This window comes from Symphodus melops, assembly GCF_947650265.1.
Source record: "Symphodus melops genome assembly, chromosome: 12".
Lineage (NCBI taxonomy): Eukaryota > Metazoa > Chordata > Actinopteri > Labriformes > Labridae > Symphodus > Symphodus melops.
In genome coordinates this window covers 17,639,795-17,663,999 of record NC_136702.1, presented here as the reverse complement: position 1 = coordinate 17,663,999, position 24,205 = coordinate 17,639,795, and the positions used below count along the sequence as shown (strand labels likewise).

At 41.3% G+C, this 24,205-nt stretch overlaps 1 protein-coding gene across 6 annotated transcripts in view; it reads right to left on the bottom strand.

The window, feature by feature from the left end:
• thsd7ba (thrombospondin, type I, domain containing 7Ba) overlaps positions 1–24,205 on the bottom strand; it is a 419,860-nt gene that overhangs the window by 54,873 nt on the left and 340,782 nt on the right. For 5 of the 6 annotated variants that reach the window (XM_079357145.1, XM_079357149.1, XM_079357148.1 and 2 more), the window contains 2 exons: positions 12,781–13,044; positions 8,812–8,990 (listed from right to left, as the gene is read on the bottom strand). In XM_079357145.1, the coding sequence (XP_079213271.1) occupies positions 8,812–8,990; positions 12,781–13,044 (443 nt within the window). The remainder of the gene's footprint in view (positions 1–8,811; positions 8,991–12,780; positions 13,045–24,205) is intronic. The other variant, XM_079357150.1, reaches the window with a different exon arrangement.

Here is a 24,205-nt window from a genome sequence, read left to right as displayed (position 1 = left end):
CTTCCCTAAGGGCCACACAGACGCCTATTACAAACCCTCATCATCTCCCATCTGTCCCTGCAGATGCCCCTGCTGGGTAAACGGCAACTGCTCTGCTCCAACTTTCTCCCCCACTACCACAAAAACACAACCCAATAGGAGTTATGTAGTAAATATATTTTCTCTGCTTTTTTGTTTTATTTATCCTTTGTGATATAAACTGATTCTTCTAAAAAGGAAAACAAAAATGATAATACCTGAATATTGTTTAGCACTATTCTTTCTAAAATATCATTAAAAGCGATGAGACATCATCCAGACGCATTCACAAAAATGATTTCCATCCATATAGCAGTCTTACTAAGGAAGCTATTATTTTTTCTCCCAAGGAAAACACAAAAAGGTCACAGAGTACATATGACTTGGACAGATCTGGCATGCATTTTATATTGATTAACTAAGCAAAGTATATGTACAGAATGAATAGCACTGACCTGAGCCTGCGTGGGTGTCCATATTAGCATGGCATGACAAGACAGAAGTTAGGCAGGGGAGAGAACAACAATATTATTGTTAGTTTGGATTAAGCCTCCAATAACAAAAATGTTTAGTTAAGCGTACATTAAAGAAAAAGATACAAGGTACAAACGTTTCTTATTCTTTGTTTCTTTGTTAATGAGGGCAAAGGATGGTAGTTTATCTACTGTGTTTCTACCAGTGCTTGATATTTTGCCAAACCGAATGATTTATGGTGTTGCAACAATTTTTAAGTGCTGCAGTTGGTTGCAACAGCTGTGCAATGGTCAGACCTGCAGCTGAAGGCAACTCAGAGAAATTAATTTGTCCAGAGATGGTGAGAGGAGAGTTGGTATAAAAATTATATGCATGTAGGGTCTCTTGTGACTAAATGTAATCATACTCCTGGCAAGATACAATTCACAATGTCTAAAATTATTATGGAAATTTAAAATATATGCCCTGATCCAAGACACTGCTAACTAAAATATGCTGAAAACATGGATACTTTGGACATTTACAAAAATATTGTTGAAGCCAAATCATGTATGATTTATGCAATGACCGATGTTCATCCTAAAAGGATGCATTCATTAAGTCATTATTCTGCACATCCTAAAAAGGATCCAATCGGTAAAGATAACTAAATTCAATAGCCAACATACGTATCCCTATGCGTCACTGATATTTTTGTTGTTGTGATGTAATGTCCTAGAGTATGTTAAATACCTTTTTCTAAAGTCTGTACAATTTAAGCTAAATGGTTATATAAGGCAATGTAACAGAGTGATAGAATTTAAAATGAAATAGGACATTCTTTCATAAACGTTTAATAAATAAATGAAATTGCTCATTGTGATGTCCTTACTTGCTGTATCTGGTATTTCTAACTTCATCAACAGATAAAACTGACAAAAAGCAAAAGGAAAGCCTTGCTTTGAGTGTAAAATAATAAAAGCTCTAGATAAAATTATTTGAGATATATTAGTTATGCAACCATCTAAACACTGCTTGCTCGTGGTTCATTTTAAAAGCCCAGATCTCAAGAAAAAAAACAATCAGCTTTGACCTGCCACTTCAATGCCATGGAAATTGTAGGAAAAACACCAGATAAATACGTGATAAAAATCCCATGCAAACGAATAAATGAATAAATACATAAAGGTTTGCTATATGATTAATGTGAAAGAACACATCCACATAACCATACAAAAGGACACATGAAGTGACAACAGGCCCTCCTACAGGGCTGGAATTTTAACAAAAACGAAAATGGGAACACAAATCTTAGCCTGTCTTCAATAAATCCCTCTTATAATCATGTGTAGCCACACGTTCAAAAGGAGTGCAGTTTCGTAAGCCCCTTGGATCAGTCAGAAATCATTGACTCCTCTAAGAGACACAGTGGACTGTGCATGCCCATGTCATGATGACATCTCAGATGAAGTTTGAGTGCCATTGTATGTCAGTGTAAATAAGATGCTTTTTAGTACTTGTCAGAAAAGCACTATATTATAAAATAAAAACTAGAGCTATGTTGTTTTCTCCTTCTTTTTTAATAAATACTAAAATGAAGGGCACTGTTGATAATTAATGTGAGAGAAGAAAAGAAAACTCAGCTTCATGTCCCAAGACATTTAACCGTGTTGGTACCACTTGTCAATTAGAAAAACCCACATAACAAACTAATCAAGAAATAACATTTGTAGTGTTAAGGAACAATGGAGCTTGCACCAACTTAATAAAAATTCTGAGTTTATCAGCTGCTCTTAAGCTCTACTGACACACTGAGCCCTTTACACATCCTGATGATTTAAGACTGGGGGGATAACAGCTCTTGGGAGGAGAAAAATTCAACCATGAGAAAGGAATGTGATCAAAGCCCTCATTGTATTCTTCATGCACCCAGATGCCTGAAGATGTTTTTTATTCTGTGGCAGTTAAGTTAATAATACTTTTTATTAATTTAAAAGAAGATACATTTTCCAAGTTTCAATGGCATAGGCAAAAGCTTGGCTTTGTTTGGTATTTAAAGCGTAATAATATGATAAAATAGGAATGTATTGAATTTGTTTACACTAACACATCATCCAAATGTTAACCAAAACAGAAAAGACGATAATGAATCAAATTTTAGATTTTGTTTCCTTTCTCAGACCCATCAAGAGGACGACTGGAAGGAGGAGACCATTGAGGTGTGTTTTTTATCAACAAAGAAATCATTCCCCTTGGTGATCTGAGAAAAGAAAGTTATCATTTTAACAATGATTTTATTTAAAATAGTACTATTTCCCACTTAGTTTCTTCCAATAAGGTTTCTGTGCCTCTCTGTTTCCTTTTCTAAATGGACTTGACTTTGTTCAGTTGCTTTCCGAGTGTGTATGACACACATTATTACGTATGAGGTCACACCAACCCATTCACACACTGATGGCCGATGTTGCTATGTATTCCATCAGTATTAAAGGGATACTTCACTCATTTACATGAAGCTGTGTATCATTAGAAACATGGTAGTAGTGTTGAATGGTCGTGAATCCAACCCTCATTTTGTCCTGAGACAAGAGAAATATGTTTTTCTTTGCCTGGAAGTTTTCTTCATGTGATGCAATATGACGATTTTTGCATCACAAGAAAACTTTCAAGCAAAGAAAAACATATTTTTGTCGTCTCAGGGTAAAATGAGGGCTGGATTCACGACCATTCAACACTACTACCATGTTTCTAATGATACACAGCTTCATGTAAATGAGAGAAGTATCCCTTTAACTAATTCATACACATTCACACACCACCAGAGAAGCAGCAGGAGCAATGTCAGGTGTTTGCCCAAGGAAGACACTGTGCCAGGTAGAAGGTCGGGTCCCCAGCAATATGTCTGATATGTGCTTGGGCTAGACACTGTGTGAGTCTGTATGCAATTGTGTGTTTCTAGGCAGAGGCAGACAGGCAAAGGAGGAGACAGGGCAGATGGACTTATTAATTGACCCTGGTGTTACTGAATAACATGGATGAAATATGAAATAATTACAGTCAAAAGTTCTTTGACATTTTTGGCATGTGTCTTCAAGTTTAGAATGCTACTCCGGACGGAGTTCAATTATCAGCTTACTTTTTTTTAAGACACGTTATTTTAATTATTAATTAATCAAACACAACACATTACACACACTTATAACACATAATTTTGACAGTCCTATTTTTACTTGTTACATGTTATATTACACTGTTTTGCTGTCCCCAGAAGTGACCTGAGCTAAATACAGAAAGCTTCTACAAAAATATTACCATGTTACAGGCTCTGGGTTTACTCTGGGAAAAACAAATAAAAATTGATTCTGATCAGCCTTGCTGTTTTTTGCTAGAATTTTTAAAATTAGAACAAAATAGTTTCTCACTGAAATTAGTTATTGTGTATTTACATTATTTTGAAGAGGTCAACATACAAAATGTTCCTTAAAATATTATTTAAAATATTTCTAAAAAAATAAAAAAAAAACAACCTGTGGCCCGCAAGCGATTCTAACAAGACAATTTTGTCCTGCAAGAAAAAGAGTTTGGAGAAGCGAGATGTCAGCGGTGTGGAAATGTATTCATTCACAGTTTGTTAAAGCTAGCAGCGTGAGAAAGGTACAGCCAACTTTGCAGCTAACGCTGGAGAAGCGAGAGAAAATGTCAAGAGATAACCCGCGTGCAGTAAAAATAACAGAAGCTCTGCCCCAGTCATTGCTCTTGATCACCAGCCGTTGTCAGTTGTTTATAATACAGAATTTCGTCGTCTTCTAAGTGTTTTGGAGCCTCAGTATGACATTCCCAGCTGTCATCCCATCACAAACACCACATTTGCTACTGTAGGCTACTCGATCCAAGGTAAAGTACCAACATGTATGTTTATTTCTGTGTGCCTGCTTGAGAGTGTCTGTCTGTGTGTCTAACTGTGTGTGTGTGTGTGTGTGTTTGTCCGTGTGCCTATTTGTCTTTTATCATCTTAAAAACTAAGTTATGCCTCACTTCAGTGACATAAATAAGTACTCGATATTGGTTAGTACCCAAATGTAAGTACTTGTACTTCAACTTGGTTTGCAACAAAGTGGTATTGGTGCATTTCTGGTCAATTTATTGTAATTTCATAAAACATGTTGTAATAACTAGATGCACAGACAAGCATACTATTGATGGACATCAGAGCAGCAAAACATTTATTTTTTGAAGTCGTCTAAATTAACTTTTTATTGAGATTTTACAAAAACATCAATAATGCGTAATACGTAATGCTGACAGTGTGCTCAGTGTTTTATACACAAGCTGCCTATCGCCACTTTCTGGAATGGATCCTGCAAGGGGAGAGACTGAGCAAAGACAGTCGTGTTGTTCTGCCTACCTTTGTCTTACAGGTCATCAGAAAACAATATTCAACTCCAGACAGCCAGTACAGCGGGTACCAAGAGACTTTTGTATTACTGATATATTTATCTTTAATTAAAAGATCAAATTCATATTGGTTGCAGTTAATTTTATGGTTTCTCCAAGTATATACTGTATTAGATAAAGTTATTTGAGTTGCTAAGCTACTCTTGCCTTAGGTGATAAAAGGCAGTGAAATAATGGTGACCATCTTTTTGATAAGTAAGCATTCAGCCTCCTTCCACAAGTCTATAATGTTGAATTTTGGTGTACACAGGAATGCAGGGTAAGGTAAATGCTTTTATAGACAAATGAAAACAGTGTGCCATCATAAACGGTAGACAGCAAATTAAAATAAACAGGGAGATGCATCTAACAAACCTATGCATTATATTGTCAAGTCAAAGTCACCGCCTTGTTCACACACGAACAAGGCGGGTTTACATTGATAACAGCTAACTTGTAAAACTTCTATGTGATTTGTTGCTTTACTGCATACGACTGTATCATTGTGTGTGATCAGGAATATTGTCTTACCTGAAGGTTTTCAGTCATTTCATTATTGTGTCCTCTGCCAATAGCAGCCAATGTAAACATTGCATCGCGCTTAAATCTCTAATCGGCAAGTGGTGAAAACGTACTTCTTGTCCTTTCCTTGTTCGGATTAAACAACCCAGTACATAGCAATAATTCACAATTTCGAAAGAAAAACAAATGAAGTACGTTCAGAAGTCTTCATGAATCTGCAAACTAGTTAGCTTATAGCTTCGTAGCTTGAAGCGCTTGCTGTGGTGGATGGTATCATTCTGGTGTTCTGCCTCAATTTCTCTCAACCAATCCTCCTACCATGTTCAAATTCCAGTCCAGAAGAGTTCAAGTACAGCTTCAGAAACCCAATCATGTCCTGTATTCTGCTATCATCACCGCCACAACCAGTGTCTAGACTCCATAGGGGGTATCCTATCCTGCTGTTAGCCTCATTACCCTTCCTAGTACATGATGTTGTCATGATGGAGTCTAATCCCTAGTCTCTCCTAATTGAACTACAGTTGACAGTTTATATTATTCAATCAAAGAGTTTTCCATACGTACAGTACACATGTGCCTGTTGTAAATATCTGGTTGTTATCAGGTAGGGCATCTTATTTTTGAAAGGGGTCTGCAAAATAGAAATGACATAAGATACTAAAGCTCAATCTACACCCATGCATAGCCCAGCAGAAACAATAAAATAAACCATTAAGTCAATTACCAAATTAAAAATACACTTGACTGAGGCAGTGGCTATCGCGCCTGCAGTAAAGTGGTATCGATGCCGTTGTATCCGCGTAGTTTTACGAGTACAGGCACTTTAAGATGGTATCGGACCGATGCCGAATACTGGTATCTGGACATCCCTAATTAGAATGGATGACATCGAAAGTTTTATAATTAACAAAGACAGTAACAGGAATACCTTCTCAAGTTTTCTTAATCAGGGCATCAATCTTTTACTTCTGGTGTATGCAAATGTTTTTAAGTTTCAATTGACAAAAATGACTTTGGTGAGGATAAAACAACATTGAATATCCTTTTACAAGCCTGCTGTGAATCATTTTGCAAATATGCACTTGAGGGAGACAAGTACTTCACATTTAATCACACAGACAACCTCCTTTTCAGGACACAATTTGATTCTGTGGCAATTGTTTTGCTTTATATGTTCTTGGTGGCTCATTCTGTCTTTCTGGCTATATATCTCCCTTGTCCTTCCTTTCTCACTCACCAGGTGATGAGAGTATGAGTTGTAGTGCACTGCAAATTTCATCTATTTTATAACAGTCACTTCTGGTCATGATTTCTGGGAAAACATCTGTTGACGTGAGCCTAGCCACATTTAAGCTACAGAGTATAGATCCCAGTTGGTTCTATCAGAGCAAGTGATCTTTGGGAGGTAGATGCCATTGGGAATGTGAATATTCCAAAAGAGATTGAAAAAATTACTTAAAAACCAAATAGAAGTTCACAGGCTCAGGCAGAAAGTAGGTTGTTTGAAATCATGTCAAGTAGTCAATTCTAACCATCCAGGGGTGTCCTTATTTAACCTAACTGCAATGCCTAACTGAACTAGAGTAAAGTTTATATTAACTTTACACCAACATATCCTATTGATATAATTTCCTTAAGAGACCCATTTGATGAAGTTAGCAATGTGCATCAGTCTGATCTTAGAATAAATCCATGATTTGCATTTGCAACAACAAGCTCCAAATCCAGTGGTGAGGGTTACTGCAGGGCATTACTACAGGGGCCATATAGACTTTGTTAGTGGGCTCTTAACCATCTGTACACAAATCGCCACTTGAGCACAGTGGAGTATTTTTCTCACAGTTATTTCTCATTTCCATATCGACCTCTACAAACTGAAGTGTCCTTTCAAGCCCATTCAAGCATACAGGCAGCATTCATAAAACACTTTCCTTCTTTGAACCATGAAACCATGGGAAATATGCTCTCGCAAATTATTCACAGCTATAGATAAAGCCTGACTGAGGAAAATCACAAGCCCCCATCTGTTCACGTCCCTCAACTCTATCCTCCCTTTTGGTACTTAACACTGCCTTGTTTTTATGTCAAGAAAAGGGCATGTCTGGCAAGGCAAATGATTTGATCTGACTGGAGATACCAGAAAATGAACAGGTCACCCAAGAGTCCCACTAGCTGATGGATAATAAACTGTGTTATTGAAATGTGATGAGAATACAGAACCACTCTTGTATTATTTGACAGCATTAGGCTGCAACAAAACCAGAGCTTGAGGAAAAGATACAGATAATATGTAGAATGTTATGACAATTTTTACATTCAAATATGAAATAAAAAAATTACTAACCCATGTTAAATATATTTTTTTTGGTGAGTACTTACATTACCTGAAACATTTGCAACAGTTCTCAAAGCTAGAGAAATCCATAATTGTATACTTGTAACAGGATGTGTCTTGTCACGGCAGCTGCCATGATAAGCTGACATGACTGACACAAAATGTTTATTGTTGTTACTTTTATTACATATAACCCTAAGGAAATAGGAAAAAAACATTGCCACTTTTTAAAAAGCCAATGCCTTTTCAAAAAGCGCTGCTCCAGACTGCCTTTTTTCTGTTGAATTGAACTTCTCAGAAAAGTGCTGTGACCTCAAATGAGACCTCAAAGAGTCGAATAGGTGTACATGTACCTTAGCTACTGTTGTAACCAAAATTCCTAGTTACCACTGGCCAACAGAATGTGCTGTGAATTGCGTGTCCACTCCTGTCCGAACACCATGAGTGTGAGACAAAGGAACAGAGGGTTGCACAGAAAATGACTTCCATGATTCCCTGCGAGCCAGGATGTCATCTTGTGTTATTTTCATTGATTGAGAGCCTCCTAACGGCAGATTTTACATTTAACGCAATGCAAATTTGTAAAATAAATTACATATAAATTATATTTTACATGCACCCTTATCCTAGCAAGAGAAGGGTGTATGTCTGTGTAAAAATTAACATTGTGGACTTTTTGCTTAATGAACAAAATAATTACTTTTAATTAAGAGGCCCCCCCAACCCCCAAATGCATGTAAATTGGATGTCAAGACAATTGCCCTCATCAATGTTCTCTTAAATGTATCCCAAGAAACAATCTAGTAGGGGGAAAAGTAACAGGGCAATTTTGTTTGCACAATATTTTCTTCAAAGTAAAACCTGGCTGTGTCTGTAATCACTGCCTATTCACTATATAGGGCACTGAAATGTTGTTTTTTTTAATTTTGCTAAGTGAATGCACTATTCAAAAGACAACAAATATGAGTTTCTTTTTATTCGAAAGTGTGTTTTTCCTCTTGTACTGCAAAGAATGATACTGAATTTTTAGCACCACAGAAAAACCTTACCTGATTTTTCAAATCCAGCCTTGGGCATGGGCGTCCCCCGTTGAAAGCTTTTTCTTTTAGCCACTTGGACCTGATCTTTAACCCGCTGCCACAGGATGCACTGCAGGCCGACCAGGGTGACCAGTCGCTGAGCTTACAGTCTAGGGGGCAAGGGACGTGACAGAACTCCACCATGTAGCCTGAAATTGAGACTTTGTTAGCAGCTGCAGCGTTCATTGCTATGTGCAAGTGGAATAAAATGTTTCAGGCAAAGTGTATTTTTCACATCTTGGAAAGACAGCTTTATTTATTATACCTTAGAGCAGGGGTGCTCACACTTTTTTCGGCATGGGAGCAAGCTTATAAAATGAGATATAATATACACTGCTCAAAAAAATACAGGGAACACTTTAACAACACAATGTAATTCCAAGTCAATCAAACTTTTGTGAAATCAAACTGTCCACTTAGGAAGCAACACTGATTGGCAATCAATTTCACATGCTGTTGTGCAAATGGAATAGACAACAGGTGGAAATTATAGGCAATTATCAAGACACCCCCAATAAAGGAGTGGTTCTGAAGGTGGTGACTCCAGACCACTTCTCAGTTCGAATGCTTTCTGGCTGATGTTTTGGTCACTTTTAAATGTAAGCGGTGCTTTCACTCTTGTGGTAGCATGAGACGGAGTCTAAAACCGACACAAGTGGCTCAGGTAGTGCGGCTCATTCAGGATGGCACATCAATGCAAGCTGTGGTAGGAAGGTTTGCTGTGTGTGTCTGTCAGCTTAGTGTCCAGGACATAGAGGCGCTACCAGGAGAGAGGCCAGTAGATCAGGAGACGTGGAGGAGGCCGTAGGAGGGCAACAACCCAGCAGCAGGACTGCTACCTCCGCCTTTTTGCAAGGAGGAACAGGAGGAGCACTGCCAGAGCCCTGCAAAATGACCTCCAGCAGGCCACAAATGTGCATGTGTCTGCTCAAACGGTCAGCAACAGACTCCATGAGGGTGGTATGAGGGCCTAACGTCCACAGGTTGGGGTTGTGCTTACAACCCAACACCATGCAAGAACACCAAGATTGGCAAATTCGCCACAGGTGCCCTGTGCTCTTCACAGATGAAAGCAGGTTCACACTGACACATTTGACAGACATGACAGAGTCTGGAGATGCTGTGGATAACGTTCTGCTGCCTGCAACGTCCTCCAAAGCAAACGGTTTGGCGGTGGGTCAGTAATGGTGTGGGGTGGCATATCTTTGGGGGGCCGCACAGCCCTCCATGTGCTTGCTACAGGTAGCCTGACTGCCATTAGGTACCGAGATGAGATTCTGAGAGCACTTGTGAGACCATATGCGGGTGTGGTTGGCCCTGGGTTCCTCCTAAAGCAAGACAATGCTAGATCTCATGTGGCTGGAGTGTGTCAGCAGTTACTGCAAGATGAAGGCATTGGTGCTATGGACTGGCCCACCCGTTCCCCAGACCTGAATCCAATTGAGCACATCTGGGACATCATGTCTTGGACACCAACACCACAATGCACCACAGACTGTCTATGAGTTGGTGGATGCTTTAGTTCAGGTCTGGGAGGAGATCCCTTAGGAGACCATCTGCCCCCTCATCAGGAGCATGCCCAGGCATTGTAGGGAGGTCATACAGGCACGTGGAGGTCACACACACTACTGAGCCTAATTTTGAATTGTTTTGAGGACATTAGATCAAAGTTGGATCTGCCTGTAGTGCGTTTTTACACTTTAATTTTGAGTGTTACTCCAGATCTAGACTTCTATTGGTTAATAAATTTGATTTTCATTGATCATTGTTGTGTGATTTTGTTGTCAGCACATTTAACTATGTAAAGAATAAAGTATTTCATAAGAGTACGTTCAGATCTAGGATTTGTTATTTTAGTGTTCCCCTTTTTGAGCAGAGAGAGAGAGAGAGAGAGAGAGAGTGTGTAAGTGTCTTTGTTCATTGTATGTAGCTGGGTCCTAGGCTGACTCCACATGCATCTCACTGGTGTCCTCTCTTTCTTTCTCCTCTCTTCCTGTCTCTGTCCCTTCAACCTCTTCGTCTCACTCTCCTGTCTCATCCTCTGTTAAAATTTTAAAAGGAAAAGTCACAATATACTACTGAGTCATGATCACTGTAATTTAACCTAATATTTTGAAGCCATGTATAGTCACTTATCCATCCAAATAATATTATTAATACATAATTCATACTGTGACTTAACATGGCCTTCAAATATTCTGATTCATTGCATGTCCTTTCATTTTTCAGCCTTGGCAACATTTACATCTCTGTTGTGTATCTGTTTCATCTGTATGATCGTTCATTCACTATGTTTGTCATTCTCTTAGTTTATTTCAATTCTCAACTTTCCTCCTCTTTACCTGATCATCCTCTGCCTTTCTTGCTGCAACAAATGATAACTTGATTGATGCAGACTCTTACCACTACGTTGCATCTTTGCTGCAAATTCATTTAATTGCAGTTCTAAAAATCGACCTGAAATCTCGTCGTGACCGTGTTTTCTTTCGGTTTTAATGAAACAAAACTTAAGTGAAAAATATAGAAGTGCGGAATGACGAGCCGTTGCAGTGCTGTGCAATCTACCCACACTGGATTTGCGATTGACTGGTAGATCGCGATTGGCGTATTGGGCACCCTTGCCTTAGATGCATGTATCCCAGATTTGCCAATGTGGGAATTGAATGATTTTGTTTCCAATGTGAAAATGTTTCTTTTTAAGTGTGGTTTAATATTGGGGAAGTCTACATGAAACATTAATGTATGCAATCTTGGATTGATCATATGTCTGACCCCTGGTAACCTCTCCATGAAATGGCACTTGAGTTGTCATAAATGGTTTTCAGCATACTATAAAAATATGGGAATTTTTTTGTTAACCCCCATTGTAGATAATGTGTATGGAAGGACCTCTCTAGTCTATGGAATAGTTTCCTCCCAAAAAAAGTATTTTATTAATTGCAAGAGGAAATGTTAGTTTTACACTCTGTTATTGACAGGCATGTACATGAATTACATACATGCTCAAACAGGAACTATAGACATGCAAGAAATGAGAGATATTAGAGTGGGGCAGATACACACTGCTACTCAGGGAGCGCATATCTTTTAGGGGTTTTGATACCGTGCTCAAGGACACATTGATAGTACTCGGGTAGGAACCAGGCACCTCTCCTATAACCAGACCAACATACTTTGGCCCGTATTGGGACTTGAACCAGCGACCCTCCAGTTCCCAACCCAAGGCCACAGTCTGAGCTACTTCCACCCCTAAAAATCCTCTGGTAGCTTTGCACACAGAGGCAAGGTATATAAATGCAACCATCATCATCATAATATTACAATTGCTATTTCATTTTATATATGGCAGCATTTACTGTATATTTTTTACTGTATGAAATCCCTCTTCACTGGCTATTAGTATTGTTTTTTCTAACTAGTGGTTCCAGCTGGGACCAAATCTGAGAACAAAATTCAGAATGCTGACTTTCCAGGGTTTCATCAAAGTCAACAATGCATTAATGCTTTAAATATACCTTAAAAGGCTTCTTTCATTTCAATTACATTGTCTAAATGTGCTATAATCAACTTTGTACCAGACCTAGGAAGTGCCATCCTCGTAATTTATGTTTTATTTGTTGTGCCCAGTCAGGGCGGTTTCAATTTCTAGAATGTTGACCCAGCTGTAAGAAGTCAACCCAGCTTAAAGTTAACTTACTCTTGCAAATCCAGCATTGGCAAAGGCTGACATAGAAATTATATTTCCCCCACTGGCCAATCATTAGTTTGAGCTTAATCAAACAGAGTAACCCCACTCAAATAAGACATCTTATTACATGGCAATGATGTCAAGATGAATGAATGAAAGAAATAATATGCATGTTTCATCTTTTTATCATTAAAAAAAGAATGTTATATAGGAGTGAGATTATTGGATTCCACAACCTGTCTATTTCCTACCAGATTCTGTGCAGAGAGTTGGGTTGACCAGGTGTCCCTGCAGGTCAATGCACGCCACAGCTCTGTATCGCAAGCCTGGCCCACACTGCTTAATTTCCCTCTGGTCAAACCAGCCCTGCTGGCTGGGAGCTGAAGGGTCAGGCAGGATGCAAGTAGACCAGTTTCCAAAGGGTTGTGACAAAAACTCATCACAGGCACAGGTCTCCGTTTCCTCTAGAGGGTACAACTCCTCATTGAGGCAATGCATCTTATTTTTACTGCGACCTGTGTAAAAGACAGACACCAATTTTACTTTACATTATTTGTGCATTACCTTCATGCAAGGTCCAATTTATTGCTGACTTAAAAATCACTTCATAGGCAGCCTTAGCTGTTGGTAGATTATTTTTTTACCAGCAAGATTGACATCCATCCATGAAACCAATTACAAAACAGATGTAAGGGGCAGCACATTAGAGAGAAGGAAAACTGGATAAAAAAGAGAGTTGCATATTTATTTATTTTTTATTTAATTGTTTAAATCAATAAATGCAAGCAGAATGATCACTCAATTGGGGTAAGACCCTTTTTCAAGCAACATTTTAAATTGAATGAAGGAGAGCTGAGACCTGTTTTGTCCCTGTCATTGGCAATGAAGTCAAAACAAATGAACATTTTATGTACATTGGTGTACTGTTGATACTGTAAGTTTTTAATTTTATTAAGAATGATGATAAATAAATGGCCAAAAACGTCACATAGTGATTTATTCTGAATCGAGATACCATCAATCTGATTTGATAATTGTTGTAGTGTACATGTCCAAATAAAGTAACCTGAACGATGAGATGTTGAAAAAAAAGTGACAGTATCAAGACCAGAAGGAGGTCAAGGTAATTTAAATGGTCAAAAGCAGAACTTTTACTGAAGGGGATTGGGTTCTATTCCTATGTGAGATCTATCACTCAGTGTTGTCTTTTTATTTTATCTATGTAATGTATTACTCTCAGTTGGTAAGATTCTTGGCTTTAATGGTATAGTCATTTTAACCTAGTCTGCTTAGATTTCCAAAACCAACCATGTAAGAGCAAATATCTTGGATGAGTCAATTTTAAAAGTCTAACTGGGGATGCATTCGGATTGTCCCTCCTATCTACTTTCACTATCCACTTTACCTTACCTTAAGTTTTCACGGGGTTAAGGAAAGGTGTTAGGAGAATTCATAAAGGACTTAGGAAAAGGCGATCGCGATGTTTTGATAATCCGACTTTCACTAGGTGATGTAATAATAGTGTGACGGCGTCGGAGGTTAGTGACGCGAGTCTGCCGTGGTGAAACTACAGTTTACAGAAAATGGACTACAAAAAGCTCATCTAAAAATGTTTCCCCTGTGCCTTCTTACCTGTGAAATAATCCTAAAAACCACGGGGTGTGAATAGAAATAAAAGGTAGGCTTTATTAGGTACCAGGAAACTTCACTTTGATGGTTTTATAACATCAACATCTGGATTTAAGGTTCACCTTCTTCACACACAATAAAAAGAAATGAAATAAATTCAAAGGCTGTGACTAATTATAAGTCCAATCAATATGCACATTGTCTCCACAATACTCCTCTGACAGATTGTTGTTTCATGAACGCTCGGATATGGGTCGGATGCACGAGTCGCTTTAAAAGTTGCAATGAATTGTGGGGCGGTACTTTCTTATCTCCTTTCGTAAAGGATGGTCCAATGTTTCCTATGCTAAAGGAGGTTATAAAGGAAGCATTCAGCCACCTTTCCTGAACTTTTAGAGAATTCAAACGGCTCTTGTAATGGCCGCCACTTAACTGCATCCGGGGTTAAGGAAAAAATGCTAGTGGAAGTGGATGGGGGGACAATCCGAATCAGAATCAGAATCAGATTTATTGGTCATTGATACAGGTACAAGTACAAGTACAACGAAATTGCTTTGGTCAAAGAGGAACGGTCTGCAGCGATACTTTGCGCTGACCTGGCTTCATCTCGGAACCTTTGGAGAGGGAGGGGGAGGGCGTGTTGCAGGTAGGATGCATAGGGAGGGGGGGCATAAAAACACTACTTCCATGCTATGCCTGTAGAGGGAGGCACAGATTGAATGTAGGGAAAAAACATTGCCCTTAACACAAACATACAGTAGCAGAGTGTGTAAGGGTGGGAGGGAAGACGGTGTGTGCAGGAAGCGTGCGTCATATGTTTGTGTGTGCGTGTGTGCCTGGCTTCCCCGGGCTCGCTCAGGTCAGAATGTTCTCACTCGCCATAGCCGGCAAAAACACTGCGTGTGCTGCGGAGACAACCTCGTCGCCTCTCAGAGTTTGCTGATAACATTTGCGAAAACACAGTCTCACTCAGTGGAGACGTCCTTGGCCCGGGCTCCTCCGGCAGAAACAACAGGTGCATGTGGGGGGGTTGGGAGGGGGGGTTGGGGTGGGTAGCGTTGGGAGCGTGTCTCCGTCCTTGTCCATCCGTGGAGGAAAATTTTCGTCTGTGGGAACCAAATTAAATCCAACAACTCCTTTAGGACGGGGGGACACATGTTTGTTTGTCCCCCCTAAAGTTTTTCAAGTCCGGCTCTCAACAGGTTCAACTCGCCTTGCATCGCAGTGAGCTTTCCCCAGATTCCATCCATCCTTCGGCCTAGCTCTGCCAGTGCCACAGTCTGTGCTCCAACAGCTTTGCCCATCTCGATCATCATGACCGGCAGCCTCGGTGCTCCCGCCAGAGCTGCCGTCTTCCCAATTTTCCGGTACACCAGAGCTATGCCAAGGCCAATCAGCACAAGCCCAGTGAACATGAAGCCGAATATGTACACATCCTCAACATCTTCCACCGAAAGCACTCCCAGGCACATGACTCTACATGTATTCCATGGATCCATCACGTACCCAGCAGCGTTCGTTCCGTCCGGGCAGGTGGACTCCCCCGGTCCAGTTGATCTTGTAGAAAAGATCTTGTCAATTGCGTTGAGAGACCAGCTTATTAATTCCATATTAGCTAAATTCCGGAGAGACAGAGAGAAGAAACACTCCAGTATCAGACGAGACAGAAGCAATGGGAACATACACAAGGACGAGATAAGGGAGGGAGAGAAAAAGCGTCCGCCTTCCTTGAGAGCTGAAGTCGAGAGAGTGACCCCAGATGTTGTCATTTCATGTGTCATGGTTGTTTGTCTGGTTTGGTTTTGTATATCATCTTGTTTTAGGTTTTTTTTTTCCCCCCTTGTGTTTCTGTGACAAATGCATGTTTTTTGCTTTTTTTATGTTTTTAACTTGGCTTAGCTTCATAGTAAGTATTTTTGGATGTTGCATATTTATTATTGTTAACTTGATCGAGGGGCTTGCATGTGCAAAATTCACACTAATGAAAAAGACATTTTTAAATAGGGGTCACTGACTTTGGCATCTTTCTGACCTTTACATACACCATTCCCACTCATAGTGATGCAAAAAATGATCATTATCTGTCTTTGCACATTTGTTCATTTAAACAACTTTTAAAATTGAAGTCCATCCCAAAATTTGTGAGAGAAATGACTCCTTCTTAATTTCTGTTTACCCAGTACAAAATTATGCCAAAATACAGGAGCTGTGTTCACTGAGAAACTCATTTTGATCTTCTTTCCTTCATAATTGGACCCCATTTCTTTTAAAGACTTTAGACTTTTAGACTTTTTATTTTATTGTCCCCGAGGGGAAATTCTTTTCCACAGTGTACAGTTTTAAGGGCAGCACGCAGACAGAGGGTGAACACAGGCACAGGGAGATACATGTGAGACAACAGGACATACATGTGAGACAACAGGACATACATGTGGGGCGACAGGACAGACAGTGATAGGGCATACAGTGACAGGACATACAGTGACAGGGCATACAGTGCATATGGTTATGGGGCTACTGGGGATTGGGACTGAGGTGGATTTTTATTGAGGGCAGAGATGACTGCAGGCACCAGGCTTCTGCCGTATCGCGCCCTTCTGCACAGCAGGGACCTGTACCTGCGTCCGGAGGGCATGATGGTGAGGTGGCAGTTGAGAGGGTGGCTGGTGTCCAGTGCTATTGTGTGTGCGATGCGTGTGATGGCCTTTGAATTGAGTTCTGACAGGATGGGAGTGGGGAGACAGATTAATTTGGCTGCAATGTTTGTGACACGGGTGAGTTTGACCCGGTTTTTGACAGTGAGCATGTTAAAGAAGCAGGAGGAACAGTAGAGCAGGATGGGCTGGACGATGCTTTGATACAACAGGAGGAGGAGATGGGGGGCAACATATAGTCCTTTAAGTTTCCGGATGGCGTGCAGTCTTTGGTGGCTCCTTTTTTGAATGTCCGTTGTGTGCTGGTCGAAGGTGAGATTGTTGTCTAATGTGAGTCCGAGGTATCTAAAGCTGTCAACAGTTTCAACTGTGTCATTGTTCATGAGGGTGGGGGGCTGGGGTGATGGGGTGCCTATTATTATTTCTTTTGTTTTGTTTACGTTGAGATGGAGGAAGTTAAGCTTACACCAGTGTGAGAAGTGGGTGACAGTGTTGTGGTAGTCTGTGGTGGAGTTACTGTCTGATAAGAGGGCGAGGATGGCAGTGTCGTCAGAGTACTTGAGGTAGGTGGTGGTGGGAGAGGGGCTGGTGCAGTCGTTGGTGTACAGGGTGTAGAGGAAGGGGCTTAACACACCGGTGTTGGTGATGAGTGGGTGTGATGTGGATGTGCCTACCCGAACAGCTTGCCGTCTGTCGCTGAGGAAGTTGTGCAGGAGGTGGATCAGAATGGGTGGAGTGTTGAGTTTGTGAAGCTTTTGGACGAGCAGGTGCCTTTGAATGGTATTGAATGCGGAACTGAAGTCCACGAAGAGGATCCTCGCGAAGGTGCCTCGGGAATCTAGGTGCTGGAGGACAAGTTGTAGCAGGCAAGCAACAGCGTCCTCTGTGCCCCTTTTTTCCCTGTAGGCGAATTGGAGAGGGTCCAGATGAGGTTTCACAAATGGGAGGATGACCTTCAGCAGCAGTTTTTCCAGGCACTTCATTAGTATGGGAGTGAGGGCGATGGGGCGGTAGTGATTGAGGTCGGAGGGTTGTGGTTTCTTGGGTACCGGGACTCACAGAAGAGGGAGTGGGCAATAGGAGCCAGTTCTGTGGCAAAGGTCTTCAGCACCCTTGCTGGGATGCCGTCGGGTCCTGGGGCCTTGGATGGGTTACACCGGCTTAGCTGGTGGCGCACTTCCTCGACTGTGAAGGGGGCAGGCTCATTGGGATCAACTGGGGGGAGAGCCTTGAGAGCTTCCCTGCACTCTTTGGAAAAGTCCTGTGTGTCGAAGCGGTTGAAAAAGGAGTTCAGTTCAGTGGGGGGGTGGGTGGCGTGAGATTTTGTTTTGTTGTGGGTGGGTTCGTATCCGGTGAGGGATTTTACCATTTGAAAGGCTTCTTTTGTATTCATGTTGCTGAACTTATGCTCGAGTTTGTTTTTGAAATGGATTTTAGCCATGAAGATTTTATTCTTGATGTCTCTGTTTGCTGATCTGAGACCAGTAGTGTCTTTGAGCCTGAAGGCTCTGTGTTTTTCTCTGAGGCTATTCTTGATGTCGGGGGTGATCCAGGGTTTTGAGTTGAGGTACTTCTTTATGATTTTTACTGGTATGGTGGTATGAATGCAGAAGTTGATGTAGTCCGATATGGCAGTGACTTTGCTGTTCAGATCTCCGTCAAAGATATCCCAGTCGGTGCATGCCAAGGACCCTTGGAGTTGTGCGATGGAGTCCTCCGACCATTGGGGGGGCGCAGTGGGACTGTGGGAGGAGACGTTTGAGTACTTGTTTGTACAGCGGAAGTAAACAGATGATGTTGTGGTCTGCGAGTTCGAGCGGTGGATACGAGCTGGTCCTGAAGGTGTCGGGGATGTTTCCATAACAAAGGTCTAAAGTGTTGTTTTTTTCTGGTGGGAATGTCGACATACTGCTGGAATGTCCAGAGCGTGGAGTCGAGTCTGCAGGCATTGAAGTCTCCCAGGATGAGTATCGGAGCTCCGGGGTACCTAGCTGCCATGGCGTTAGCATCCTCGGCTACCAGTTCTGATGCTACTTTGATGTTGGCGCTGGGAGCGATGTACACACAGCTGACCACCACAGTTGGAAATTCCCGAGGAAGGTAGTAGGGGCGAAGAGACACGGTGAGCAACTTCACGTCGGGCAGGCAGACCCTCCGGTGGGTTTTGATGTTGCTACACCATCTGTCGTTGATGTATAGACAGACCCCACCGCCTCTCGTTTTCCCCGAGTTCCTGGTTCTGTCTGACCTGATGATGGTGAAGTTGTCGAGGCTAACCTCGTCGTCGGATACCGACTCGTCCAGCCAGGTCTCAGTCAGGGCGATGATGCAGGTGTCCCTGAAGGCCCTTTCCATTCTGCACCAGGCATGGAGCAGGTCCATTTTGTTCCGGAGGGAGCGGACATTTGAGAGGATAGTAGAGGGGAGAGGGGGCTTGAAGGGCCGTCTCCTCAGTCTGCTTCGGACACCTCCGCGTTTCCCTCTTTTCCTTGGCCGTAGCTCGGAAGGAATAGCTGCCGCCGGCTTGATGTTACATAGCGGTGAGCTACGGTGGAGCAGGAGTTCGTCGCGGCCATAGGTGAGTAACCCATTGATGGTGCTGAGTTCCGTCACAGAAACGATGAGTGGTTCAATGAGGGTATTGTTTCTGATCATGATAGTTACCAGATCCCGAAAACAGACAAACACTGGTGGACATTAACACTGCTGAACATACAACAAGACGAGGACAGGTGAGACGCGCAGCCGAGCACAGGTACACTGGTGTTGTCGCAGCAGAGCATAAAGAAAAAAAAACACAGCCATTCGTGGTTAAGGAAGCCACTTCCCTTGCAATGCATATTTTGAGGCACTCTAAATGTCTCAAGGGAATTATTAGTTCAGTTTGAGAGTATATATCAATTCAATGTTTTCAAGTCTACTCAAGAAATGTTGCATGCTAAATGTCTGCATTACTGTTATTGCTGTTTCTTTTTTTTAATTGGGTATTTGTTTTTCTATACAGTTTACAAGCTAGTAAAGCTGAATTCACAAAACAAACAAGATTATAGCTTTATGAAACAATAACAATGAAACTGAAGTTTTCAGAAATGTTTAATGCCAATTGGTATGCAAATGTACCCCTTCATGCAAAGCATGTACAAACCAACCATTGTGTTTTATCATGAAGTTAACAAAAAGGGTTCTTTCACAGAGGAGGCAACACAGGACTTTTTCCTCTTTTCTCCTGAGGATCAAGTGCTCCTTCTTCTCCCTTTTAACTGATGACTGTTTACCATGAAAGGGATTGCTTTTCATTATAAATGTGCACACAATTTGTGGTCAAGGGTTAGACAACAGATAAACAACAGAAGTCAACTGATAGCAGTAGATTTCCAAATTTTGGTTTAGCGCAGGAATTATTTTTCATTAAGTGCTGTTGTTCTCTTCTTGGTGTTTCCATTTTCCCTCAGTCTACCATGTCTTGTTTTTTAACTCTTATTTTGTTAATAGTTTAACCTGAAGGTAGTATTAGATTGAGAAGACAATTGCCTTTTGATATACTGTAGCTATCTTAAATTCTGCAATGTCAAATGTTTAAGTTTAACATTGTTCAAGTTCAAGTACAATATTCTGTATTTCCCAAACTTCTTTATTCACTGGATGGCCCATTACACTATAGTGCAGTGGTGTCCAAATTTTTTTTCTTGCGGGCCAAAATTGTCGCGTTAGAATCGCTCACGGGCCACAGGGTTTTTTTGTTTGTTTGTTTTTAAATATTGGAAGGAACTTTTTGTATTTTGACCTCTTCAAAAAATAATGTAAATACACAATAACTAATTGCAGTGGGAAACTGTTGTGTTCTCATTTTTTGGAAAGAATAGTCAGGCTTTTATAGGTCTCCCTTGCTAACATGAAAAAGAAAAAAAAAACAAAATATGCCATCTGATGAGGCCTGGGGCCAAAATCTTCTTATTCTTCGATTTGAAGTCAAGGGCCACAAAAAATCCACTCAAGGGCCACAAATGGCCCCCGGGCCGTACTTTGGACACCCCTGCTATAGTGTATTTTTATATATCTTTGTTTTTGCAGAGGACACAATTTTCTCTTAGGTGAAAAAAACAGCTTTGCCGCAAAAGTCATGACTCTCACTTAAGTGTGCACTGCTACATCCTTCAAAATCATGCCCAAGGATGTAAGACAGTGTTTTGGGAAGCCCCGTAAGAGACAAAAAAACAATTAACTCAATATGTCACATAAACACAGAGCCACGTGGAGGAGCTGCACTGCAGTCAGGTTTATCCTGCATCACTATTTGTTACATGGATCCTGGGTGTCCTCAGCCTTCTGTTTGCCCAGTGAGCTGCCCATCTGTTTCTGAAGGGGGGTCTGATTGCAAACATTTTTCACGGAGTGTGAACTCACTGCCATCTCACTGCAATTCACCAACAATCTGTTCAATCTACGCCACTGCTGGGGGCTGATTGAGGAATACAAGTCTGAAAGATTCCTTCATTTTGACAACTACATTACAAATAAAAGCACAACACAGGCCAACAGGAAACAGACACAACCTGCATTCAAGTGTGAATACTGAAACCTGTTTGAAGTGTAATGCCTTATAACCAAATAAAGAGGATCATTTACGTTTTTATTGTTCTAGTGCTACAGCAGAGCCCATAACACTGTATGTTATTCTTCTTTATCTGTGTAAGGCTTGTTAGAATGATAAGCCTCTTTACTTATTATTATTATTTTACTTATTATTATTATTACTTACTCAAGTGTGATTTTAATGTGCTCATTGTAGTAATGTATGAAATGTATTGTCGGTTATTTTATCATGTCTTATTCTAAGTTTGTGTGTATTAATCTTACCGTCTGACTTAATAGTAAATGAGGGTGTTTTTGTGAAGAAAACTTGTAAGAATAACTCACACATTTTAACATAGGTTTAATGATCATCTTCTTAAAAGGAATTGTTTATCACACTAGATGTCAGGTCCTTTTTGAGAAAAGGGCCAGGAAGAAAGTGTCTTCCCTTACATATTGGAGAAAGGATACAAGAGTGTCATGCACCAATGGGAGAAGGGGAACACCACATCCGAAGATGCATAATTTGGAAAGATGCATAATTTGGAAAGCTGTGCCAATCAGAGGAAGGAGACCACACACATAAAAATGCATAATTACATTAGATAATCTCTGTCTAGAGTATGAGAGAGTTCAGGGGAATATAGCTGGGACTTTATGAACTGAACAGAATTTGTCTGCCTGTCAGAGACATGTACTCGGACCCAGAGACTCTGTTTCTTGTGTTCTTGATTCATCTGGTTAATAAAACTTTGTCAACCTGAGACCTGAGGCGTCTTCCTCTCATCCCTATCTTCTCAACAATCAGTACCTGAAAAAATCAAAGATAATTAAATTCAGGAGTCAAATTTCTTTTCCAACATATGAAGTAAGAACAAATAGGTGTCTTTTTCTAACAGGCTGTTGAATGCAAATGTCGAGCACTAGTGCTAACATGTTAGGCCTAAAACAGTTCCTGACTAGCTTTTTCTACTCTGTTCTTTTTTCTTTGATTACTACCATGATCAACTGCACCAAGATGGGCAAAACTATTGTTGAGTTTGCTCTGGTTTTTCTGCTATTTTTCACTTTGCTGTTTACATCTCTGACCGCGAAGGTCTTATGCGGCAGTGACGTTGTTGTTTTCACCTGTGATCAGCTGTTATCCCTCCGTAGCACAGCAAGGCTAACATGAAAACATGAGAAGAAGGTGAGGATGCAGTACTGTGGTAAAATCCTGTACAAGAAAATATGTTTCAAGCCCATCATCACTGGTAATGTTAAGGCCCTGACACACCAAGCAGACAGCAAAGAACTATTTGCCTTGGCCAAAAAGTGCCACTAGAACACACCGCAAAGACTAAAGCTGATGGCCAACCAACATGTAAGTTCTGTGTATGCGTGAGAAGCAATAACTCACTGTGCCAGCAGGTGTAGGCAGTCTGTAATCGTCAATCCAAAGAAGGTGAAACCGGAAGAGGCGAGGATCGAAAATGTCTGATAAAATGTTGAAATGGCACTGGCTTTCACACCCGAACAGCCAGTCAGTGCGCTCACCAACCGCTGCCGACACATCCACATTGACCAGAAAAAGGTCAGCTGGGGCCAATGGCTAGCGACGCACAGTGCAAAAACAAGGGCAACGACTGGTCACCAACAGACTGACGACTGACTGTCTCCTTGGTGTGTCAGGGCCTTTAGATCTCTTCCCAATAAGATGGATGAGCTAGTGGTGCTAACTCATCATCAGAGGGAATATAGGGAATGTCACCTCGTGCTTTTCATGGAGACCTGGCTATCAGTGCGAACAACGGACTCAAACGTGACAACATATAGTTCTCAACTGATGCAGGCAGACAGGACAAAGGAGAGTGGTGGAGGAAAGTAGGATAGACATCCCTATTAAAGATAAATTCTGCAGTAAGGACATCAAACTGCATAGCACCTGTGAGCCGACGTGAGTGGCCGCACATCCAGTAGCTCCGTCCCTGTCGTACTCGTCTTGATATGTTATTCGTTTGTTGTGGCTCTGTGCCAACTTCTACCTTTATAGTTTTTATAGTACACTTTCAGTGTATAACTTTATGTATCCTATGGATACTTTTTCGTGTTTTCGCGGAAATAGCAGCGGAAAACTTTCTTATTCAAGGGAGACGCTGCTCTCACTCCGGACAGCGGGACAAGCCGGCATCGTTCACCCGATACCTGTGGAGCTGAAGCGGCGGTACAGAGGCTGTTGAGCTGGGGCTAGGCTAAAAGCTAAGCTAGCGGCTAAGCGATGGAGGTACAAGCCCTCGGTTCCGCTGATAGTTATGGGGAACGTAAACTGTCTAACCAACAAGACGGACAAGCTGGCTGCTCTCGTGAGGAACAACCGGACATTTAGACAGTGCAGTTTAGTGTGCCTCACAGAAACCTGGCTGACTCAAAACACCCCGGACGCTAACGTGGATCTACCGGGTTTCATTACAGTGAGAGCGGACAGAGACACGAAGCGCAGCGGCAAACGGAAAGGAGGAGGACTCGCGCTGTTTATTTAACAACAGATGGTGCCACCATGGACATGTTACTGTGAAGGAGGCAACGTGCAGCAAAGACATCGAGCTGCTGGCGGTAGGTCTCCGTCCTTACTACATGCCCAGGGAGTTCTCCCACGCCATTGTTGTTGTTGTTTACGTCCCCCCGCGAGCACACGTCGAGACTGTGTGTGACGTCATCCACTCTAACATCTCGAGATTACAAACACTGCACCCGGATGCTTTCATTGCCATCTCAGGGGACTTTAACCATGTTACATTGAACACCACACTACCGGACTTTAACCAGTTTGTAAGCTGTCCCA